The sequence below is a fragment of the Pundamilia nyererei genome, unplaced genomic scaffold, assembly GCF_000239375.1.
Source record: "Pundamilia nyererei isolate P.nyererei 1_Seehausen unplaced genomic scaffold, PunNye1.0 scaffold00513, whole genome shotgun sequence".
Lineage (NCBI taxonomy): Eukaryota > Metazoa > Chordata > Actinopteri > Cichliformes > Cichlidae > Pundamilia > Pundamilia nyererei.
Window position 1 is genome coordinate 94,750 of NW_005187914.1, and position 9,892 is coordinate 104,641.

The following is a 9,892-nucleotide window of genomic DNA, read 5'->3' on the forward strand; positions in this document are numbered from 1 at the left end:
TGTTAATTGAAAAAGAGAAAATGACCTCTAAGATCCAAAGAGGAGAGAAAGAAGCAAGAGATTGTCTAATAGAAAACCTCCCCAGGGTTTTACAGAAAGTGGTACTTACTGCCACCTAGATTCAATCAGCAGAATCAGATTAAAGATATGGAGCAACACAGTTTTAATTAGGGCATTTTCAAGTATGATATTTTGTTGGAATAATAATTGCCTTTGAGTGATGTTTGGTAGAAAGCTGACAGAATGTGGACAGAAATGGTTATTCGTCGGTCAAGGTCATATCACAAATGTGCAGCGGTTCTCTTTTTGTTCTTTCATTGTGAGGTAAATGTCTTGCATTAAAGCCTTCTGCTCCACTGTCATTAATAATTCAATTCCACTTTCAATTCAATTTTATTTATTTAAGTGGTCATGGCAGAGGACTGCCCCTCCCTGAGCCTGGCTCTGCTGGGGTTTCTTCCTGTTAAAAGCAAGTCTTTGCCCTCCCACTCTGCTGTTTTTGGGGTGGCTGTAGCTCAGAGTAAGTCGCCTACTAATCAGAAGGTTGGTGGTTCAATCCTGCCTGCTCCAGTCTCCGTGGGCAAGATACTACCCCATGTTGCTCTCTGATGCATTCATTGGAGTATGAATGCATGTGAATGTTGGATAGAAAAACATGCTTGTGTGAATGAGACAAGTTCTGTCTTGTCTTGAGTGGTCAGATCTAAGAACTACTCCATTTACCACTATCCCCAGCTGCGTGCTCTAGGGGAGTTTACTCTGTTATTGTAGGTCTTCAGCTTACAATATAAAACACCTTGAGGCAACTGTTTTTGTGATGTGGTGCTATGTAAATAAATTAGAATTGAACTGAAGAGTGACTAATGTCACTACACGTTAGTAAGTTTAATGAGGTTCCCTCTGCACTTCTGTGGTCATTTGCTAAAGTCTGAAGTCTTTTCTGTTCTACTCTGCTGCATAAGATAAGGTATATATGTGTGAGGAACTCTGGGTTCACACAGGCAAAACTTTCCCTTGTCCTTTAGAACACATTAACAATAGGTAGATGTTTCAGCTCATGCTTTTGTCCCTGGTTTGTGTCCTTCCGCAGAACTCAGTGTGTGCTGCATGCTTTTTCTTCTGCAGAGGAGCCCTTAAAATTAAAAGAGCAACAGAGCAAGACCATCCTTTGTCAGTCAGTACTGCTGTGAACTCATGCAGGACCAAGCAACTGTCTAAAATGCCAAGCTCCCTAGAGCTCAGGAGGCCCATCAGTCTGGCCTGTGGGCTTCTTTCACACTGGTTTTATCCATGGCACAATGATCAGGAGGATTAAAGTGGTAACTGATAGCAAAAAGCCTGCTCACAGCTTTTGAGGATGCTGTCAGAGGCCAAAGGGGAAGACAGAGCTAAGTAGAGCTGGACGAGCTGAGCAGAAGATGATGTCCAGGTATGGCTCTTATTCTTCCTTTAATAGGAAAATGATTATTACACTACGTGTTGTTCTGATGACTGCTGAGTCATTTGTATCAAACGCATTCTTGCCTCGCCTAAGTGCCTTTTAAATTGTGTTAGTATTTTATTCCACAATAAAAAGTGTGGTTTACAGGGAAACAGGGGCTTGAATTTCAACTAAAACTGTGTAAGTATGGTTGTCTGCATCCAGGACGCAGATAAATACAAACTGACTGAGCCATCAGAGGAAAATGCAGGCTCTTATTGAAAGCAGACCTCGTCGGGTAAATGCATTTAAAAAACAGATTTGACTTTTGAATGATTTTATTTCTGTGTTCTAAAAATACATAAATCCAGAATTATTTATGCTACCTTTGAGCTACATATACACTGTACTGAGGCCATAAACAGTAGTTTGGGCATGTAGTTCAGATCTGCAGTGACAAAGAAACACTTGTGAATTGTATTTTCTTTTTTTGCCAAAGATCATCAGAATTCTACAACTTCCCACTCTAAGTGCAGTTTGCTACATTTAACAGCTCTGTGACCTGTCATCTGACACATGAACGGTTTGTCTGCTCTGTGGGGCTAACAAAAGTAAATCTCACAACATGGACTGTGCTTAAATCTCAGCAGCATCCTGGAAAGATTGAAGTTTTCACAGTGAGGAGTGTTTTTCAGAAGCCCAGTGTGGCCAATTTAGCTTCACATCAGTTGGAGCAGTTGCTGAATTTGTTGATATGTTGTCCTTTCTTTTTTTAGTTGTGATGCATTTACTAATGTTAATATTCACGTCTCAGCTTTGCCTTTGTAAGTCTCATCTTCAGCGATCAGTAAGGGGGAAGAATGGCCAGAGAGCTTCTGACAATGCTTTAATGGTTTATTTCATATTTGTTTAAAAATGGTTTTCGTCCAAAAATCAAAAAATCCACAATTCTGTGTGATCTGTGACAGATATCAGTGACATCATAACGCCCTGTATGTGCTAGACTGAAACAAAAGCTTTGAGCTTTTCTGCCTCGTGATGATGGAGGTCACAGTTCAGCCAGCTTTTTCATTCCCTACTAGCGATAAGTTAGAGTCAAAGTGTGAGTGATTATTGTAGCTCACCACCACCACCCTCCACCACCTACTTTAAAAAAAAGCGGCTAGGGAGGAATCGGAAGTGTCCTCTAACCTTAGAGCTCCCCTCGCTCCTTTCCCCCCCTCCAGGAGGCTTTTGAAAAGGCAGACAAGAAGCTGATGGTCCTGGCTGACCTCTGCTTTGTCTTCTGGCTCATCTGGGCACAAATGCAGTTTCATAAAGCCTGCTGCTCAACCTTAAGAAATCCAAAAGCTGGGACAGATAATTATTGTAGAAATGTTACTGCTCATCACTGAGATGGACCAGTTTAGCTGTTTTTTTTATTTTTGATATCAGAGCTCTGATTCCCATACAGTTATCAAAGTCCTTGAGCTGTTGCCTGGCATTAGCTTGTATCTTTTATTTTAAAAATCTGGGGCTGGGATATGTATCAAGGAGTCCTTGTACTCACCAACGGCAGATAAAGAATGAAGGGGAAAAAATAACACCACAAACTTTCTGCTCTAACACATGGCCACGGCATATTTTACAAGCATTCAATTTCCACCTGTGATCTAATATCACTCCAGGGAAAATTCCAAATAGTACATCATGACTTGGAGTTTGCAGGATTGTTATCCAATATTTTGTACATATACAAAACAGAGAGATATTCCAAATATTCCAGTTCAAATAACACCACCTATTATGAACTCAGTGATAAAACAGGATTCTGTCTATCATAAAACTAATCAAATGAAAAAAAAGCAAAAACAACTGATCAGTGTAAGATTGTGAAACGCATATGATTTTTACCTCTTTGCATGTTTATGTGTGAGGTCATCAGGGTGACGTCTTTAACTGATTCATTTCTGTATTCAAAAACATCTGTTTATGTTAACAAGACGCCGAATTTGTTCCAGACGGCAACGAAAATACGATAACTCATAACTATCTACAGAAAACGGGTTGGTGCATTTTTAAAGGGAGCAGAAATGACATCAAAGGCACAGCCAAAGCCCTGCTACACTGTAACTCAGCCTGTTAACGTGTTTCAAACATGAAAACACAAAGTTAAAGAACAGAAACACAGCGACCTGCAGGTGTGTGTGTGTCTGTGTGTAAGACTAACCTCATGTGACCAAAGCTAAAAGCCCAGCATGCTCTCCTCTCCGCCCAGCTAACCGAGGCCTCTGAATTCACTGACTGCTGCGTCACATCTCGCACTGAGTTTGTTTGTATTTCAACCGAAGGCAGAAAATTATTACTTGACCACTGCTTCACAAGACCTTTGAAGAAACCAGTACATAATTAAAAAATAATTCCTCACGTGTTCCTCACGGTGCACTTTTTGTTGTGTCAGTCCTGCTAAATATTCGAGCTGCGCGTGACTACAGCGCGTGCGCGTGTGTCCGCGCTCACATTTCTCGCTTTCATGATTTTCTTCTTCTATTGAAACTTTTCTTCAGTGGATCACTTTCTCACTTCCACCTTATTTGTTCCTTTATTTTATTCAGCTACAATTTGTCTTTCTTTCTGAACCAACTTTCGCACACTAGAAAATTCCTGTAGCAGTTGGATCGGACTGAACTGAGCGTGCTTACAATCGCTTTGTAATATGCTTACATTTATATCAGTGAAAACACAGACTCATCGGACTGTCAGAGATTATTGATGAATGATCGCAGCTGTAGTGCTGGCTTTACATCAGAACTCCGCGTGTTTGGTCATGTTTATGAAACTGCATGGGAGCTCTTCTGCTGAATAGCACGTGGATATTAAAGTTAGTGACAATATGCATTGATGTATTTATATCAGTGTAAATTTTACAGGCTATATTCCACTACATTGTTGAAAATTTCAACAAAATGAGCCCCACATGGCACAGAGACATGCGTCCCCGCACGACTTTGCGCGCATATTTACGCAGGATGGCAAAACAGAAAAGACTAATGGATGGGAACAGTAAAAAAAAACAAACGCTTGGGAATATTTTTCCAAAGATTTGAAAAAACAAACAAACCCCAAACAACCTTTTTGGTTCCAGTTCAGTGAAAAACATCCCAACGATGAAAATACATCCCTATATTCTGTTTACTGTATCTTCACCCAGACGGGAGGAAGATCAGCCCTCAGGCCCCTTTAAACAATTTTATGCGGGGGTAAAGTACGCACCATGAACAAGAAACTATTATAACACACACACACACACACACACACACACACACACACACACACACACACATGAGGTATTAAAGCTTGCTGTAAAGGCCCATTTTATCATTAGTTAATTAATAAATAATAATAATAATAATAATAATAATAATAATAATAATATCATTCAGGCAGTCAGAATGCGGACTGTCTCTCCGACCTCCAACACCGCCACAGCCCCACAGGCCTACCCAACCCCGACCCACGCTTTGGTCCCGGTAATCGGTGTTAAGCTGTTTGTGTTTAGGTGTTGATGCTAACTTGTGCTGCATTCAGGCATGGCAGTGAGCAGGCGGCCTTCAGCCGGTTAGGATTCTCTAGGATATTGCAAATGAATTATTTTTTCCAAGGTGACAGCCAAAGAGGTGTGCTCATAACCTTATGAGAGCAAACAGCCAGCCCTGCTCATCACTATGTGTGAGCAGGAAACTAACCCAGTCAGTGGAAGCCTAGCCTCTCAATCCTTCGTGGAAATGGAGCTGCTGAGCTGCGTGTTTTCCATTGGGATGTTGGATGTGAATTGGTAGCGCCTGGAAGATCAAAGCTTTCGTTCTTCGTGCCTGTCCATGTTATCTGTTTGTCTTGTAGTTGTAATGAGATAATAAGGAGTTGTGTGGAACTGAAATAATGTCATCACCAATTTCTGAGTATTGTTTCTGCTAGTGTGACTCCAGAGGTCAAACGGAACCTTCAAACATTCAGAGAAGTGGAATTTTCCGCTGGAACCTGAATGCACCGTAAAGTGACTGAGTGGATTGGATTAATTTGCGCCTCCCGGGAATTCCGGAACCTCACATGACACCAACTCTCTGCCTCTATTGGTCGGAGGCACGTGTCTGAACGACCCGTAGTACGACGTCATCGCAGTGTCTCGCAGCCAATCAGAAATGAAAACCAAAAATCAGTAGTGAAAGTATTTGAGCGGCGTCTTGATGAGCGCACTTGGAGCTGCTGGAGCGTCAGTAATTGTGTGCAGGGAGCAAGAAAATCAAAAGAGTGATTTAACAAAGCAAACAAACGAAATGGAGTTTTATGAGATTCAAAGTGACGCAGGTGAGCTGCAGGTCGAGGAGTGAGGAGCACAAACTGAAGCATGTTTTTTTTTTCCTTTGTCAAATTCCCCACAGGCGCGTTTGCACAGAAAACAATACAAACTACTGCGCCACGCTCCAACTCGCTCTTCTCACTGCAGCGACAAATATAGATATTAGCTGATAATAAAGTGATATTGGAGTCACTACGCTGCGGAAGGGAGCAGGTGCTGAAGCTGCTCAGGCTTCATCAGAATGGAAGGAAATGCTCGCCGAGACCCAGAGCGCCCACGGGACTCCGGGGAGCAGTCCAACCGGGCCATCCTGCCCCTCTTGCAGCCACCTGGCAACCAACAGTCTCACAGGATCACTAACTTTTACATCGACAACATTTTGAGGCCGGACTTCGGCCTGAAGAGGAAGGATGGGGCTCCGGATCGGCAGGGAGACGCTCTTGGAGTGCTCATACAAAGAGAGGAGCTGACAGGGAGAAAGCCTCCCAAAAGTGCTAACCCTCGGCAGGGTGGAGCAGGAGGCAAAGAAGAGGAGAACCCAGGAGAGCATGAAGACCAGCATCCGGACATTGACGCCAGGAGGCCCGGCGATGTGGCGGCTAATGACCGCTGCCGCAGCCCTCAGGCCAGCACTGCCACAGCGGCCAAATCGATGCTGTGGCCAGCTTGGGTGTATTGTACTCGCTACTCGGACCGTCCGTCATCAGGTTAGTAAAAACATTCCTCATCCAGGTCTAATTCATGAAAAGCAAAAGAAGGAAAAGACAGCTCCTCTTTGCAATTCAGAGTCACTTTAAAGGCTGAATTTCAGGAAGGAGCCAAAAAGCTGCTATTGCATCATTTTCTGAGCAGTGCCGAAGTAATGGCCTCTACCCCCACCTTCATATAATATACTCATCACTTGTAACAACTCATCATTAAATCAACACAACTGATGTTGGAGTAATAATTTCATACTTTAAACCTGAAATGACAGGAGCAGTCTGAGCGCAGATTTCACATGAATTTAGACGCATATTGGAAACTCGTTTCTATTCTGTACAGAATTCAATCTGAATGTAGCTTTAAAATAAAAACAAAATCCACGAAGCGGCTGGAAAGTGCTCTGAAAAAACGACGAAATTAAACATGAGTCGAAAGTAAAGTTAAATGATATTGAAGTGAAGTAAAACCAAGTTAACGCCATTGTTCCCCAGTCCTCTTTGTTAATATTCTATTAGCATATTTTTGACAATGGGGTAGTCTAAAAAGTGAAGGCTGTGTATCCAAAGTCCGTCGGTTCAATCTAAAAATGCTTAAGAACACAGTTCCAAAGTTTATTTTATTTTATTTTATTTCATCTCACTTGTAAAAAAAAAAAATAATAATAATAATAATAATAATAATGATGATGATGATGATGATAAGAAGAAGAAACCCCACATCTGCGTAGTAAATGTTTGCAAATGGAGCATTTCCCTCACGTTATGGTGCATCGCGGTGAAGCCTGTTTCCAGCCTGTCCCTCTCTCTGGGAGTTTTTAGGGCTAAAGTGGAAGTTTGCAACGGGCTCGGCTCATTCAGCCAGCGGATGCGTGGAAACTTGGACTTTTCCTTTGTCACCATGTCAGCTGCTAAAACGATGCTACAGCACAGCAGCCGAGCACAGGAAGAGACTGTAGTCATGTATCGAAGACGCGTTTGGAAGAGTTTTGTTTTTGTTTTGTTTTTTTATTTATTCCTAACAAAAATATTTATTTGTTTATTTATTTATTTAAATCGATGAATCGAAAGAAAAAGCGTTCATCGAGTTCATGAAAAGCTCCTGGCCGGAGAGCCCGCAGCCTCCCTCGCATGATTCCGTCCGCGCACCGGTCCGGTTACCTGAGCCCCGGCGCACGTTACAGCGTCCCGATGCGCGTGACCAGGTCAGAGTGCATGCAGGCCTTCAGCGCAGCTGCTTCATGTGCACCTGTACTGATGGGGAGTTCTGTACTGAGCAGGTACGCCTACTGTCTTTTACACTGAGTTCAATCATTTCTCATGGATAGTCCACCTGATCCCACCACGGCAGAAACACCTCAATGTCAGTGCAGAGACAAAAGAAAAGTACTTTTAAAAAATAGAGTTCCTATGCTACAGAGAGGGAAAGAGGCGCCCAACGCCCCCATCCCTCCTCATCTCCAAACCCCACCCCCATCTGCACCCTCTCCTCCTCAGCATTAAGCTGTGCTTAATGCCCAGTGTGGTCCATTGCATCCAGTTGGATGGAATTAAAGGTTGTGACCAATATGTCCTTTAAAATAAGATTAGACTTGCTAAAAACTAATCAACTAGATTAGCCCCCATGTCGCTGACTTTCTTCTTCAGTCCGGATCTAAACAGCTTTGTCAGGAGGTCACGTGAGTCCTGGCCGCGAGGATAAATTTGCCTAATTTGGCGCAAATGTGAACAGAGACGTTTTCCACTCATAACTGAGCCCGTTTCATTTTGTCACACATGTGACGTGTGAAAAGTCCACGGTACTGACTCTAACCACTGGCTGTCATTTGTTTCACTCCCGCTGCACTTCAGGGCCCAGATCTCGCAAACCAAAGAAAGCGCCGACCCCGAGTAAAGAGGACAAACGGCCCCGGACGGCCTTCACCGCGGAGCAGCTCCAGCGGTTAAAAACAGAGTTCCAGAACAACCGCTACCTGACCGAACAACGGAGGCAGAGCCTGGCCCGGGACCTCGGTCTCAACGAGTCTCAGATCAAAATCTGGTTCCAGAACAAGCGTGCCAAAATCAAGAAGGCATCCGGGAATAAAAACTCTCTGGCGCTGCATCTCATGGCGCAGGGACTGTACAACCACTCGACATCCAAGGACGCCAAGTCGGACAGCGACTAGAGGATGACAGTTGACTCTGAACATGCAATAAAATCACCAGCATTCATATTTCAATTCCACACACACACACACACACACACACACACACACACACACACACACACCTCTCTGTTTGTGACAGAGATATTATGGCTGTATACTGTGTACTCAGGGCTGTAGATATGACGAGGCCCAGCTCAAGTCAAGATGGAGCCGCATTCATGTCACAGCCGGAATCTCCACCGTTTTCACTCGCTGCAGCCTGAAACCGCGACCAATGTGGCATTCAGGGTCCAACGGAAATATCTGCGGACATGGCGAACAATTAATACTAATGCTGCTCTGTTAAAATTGACCGAGAAGACATATAATAAATTCCAGTCTCATCGAAGTATGGGATAACATATCTTTAGGTAGAATAAAAATAAATAAACGACTTTAAGAACTACTTTTAAAACAGTTAAGTGTACTCCGCAGCTTGAATTAGTTTAAAGTCGCTGGTTCCTGGCAGACCTCTGTTACTGTGACCTGACTGCAGGCCGGGGATTCCACTCGATGGAAACCCGGAACAAACAGGGTCAAAGGTGTTCGGACAACAGCTGAGGAGCCATGTTCCTGGTTTAGTAGGTGTCAGCGTCATGTGACACATCCTACCTGCGTGCCTGCTACATCGTGCCCACAAGAGATTTCGAATCGTGGAATTAAAAATAAATAAAAACTAACAAACCATGTGTGACAGTGATCGCGCTGCAGTGTGGCCTAACTGCCCGCACAGAAAAAGCAGAGTGGATAGAACTTAGATATTGTGGGCCTGCAGAGGAGGAAAATGGCTCCAGCTGCAGCCGAAACCACGACGGGCTCGAGAGCAGGTGATCACGCGATCAAGCATCACGCGCACTGCAGCCCTGTCTGAAAACTCTGAGCTAATATCCAAAGATTTCTTTCTGTTGCATTCCGGGAACTATGGCGTGGACAAACGGTCCGCTGTGTTCTCCCTGTCTTACTGTACTTTCTGACCACGGGGCTCATTTCTGCAGCGCCTCTTGCTTCCTCTTTGTTCTTGCTGTGTCATGCCGCTGGACTGTAGTGAATGTTGACCTGCGGGTCTGCTTGTTGTGGTGGAAGCAGCCCTGTGCGGCCTTCAGGTGCCGCACTGCGCCCGGATGCGGAATGTGAGACCTCACGGCATGTCTGGAGTTAAAGGTGTGCTTTAAATCTGGTGACCAGTGTTTAGCAGCAAAATTGCTCTCAGATATCTGCCAGTAGATGCGCACACAACTTAACACAA

The 9,892-nt window shown here is 43.8% G+C and overlaps 1 protein-coding gene across 1 annotated transcript; it reads left to right on the forward strand.

Moving 5' to 3' along the window:
- The first annotated feature begins 5,997 nt into the window (after positions 1–5,997).
- On the forward strand, positions 5,998–8,681 carry LOC102198692 (homeobox protein engrailed-2b-like). Its single transcript, XM_005754156.2, has 2 exons — positions 5,998–6,463; positions 8,309–8,681. Exons 1-2 carry the CDS (start codon positions 5,998–6,000, stop codon positions 8,623–8,625), a joined length of 783 nt encoding a protein of 260 aa, XP_005754213.1. The 3' UTR covers positions 8,626–8,681.
- Positions 8,682–9,892: the final 1,211 nt, after the last annotated feature.

What these genes read in the sequence shown, in the direction of transcription:
- LOC102198692 (XM_005754156.2), top strand. Translation starts at nt 5,998, where the DNA reads ATGGAAGGAAATGCTCGCCGAGACCCAGAGCGCCCACGGGACTCCGGG. An exon ending in CTCGGACCGTCCGTCATCAG is followed by an intron (nt 6,464 to 8,308) that starts GTTAGTAAAAAC and finishes GCTGCACTTCAG; the next exon opens with GGCCCAGATCTCGCAAACCA.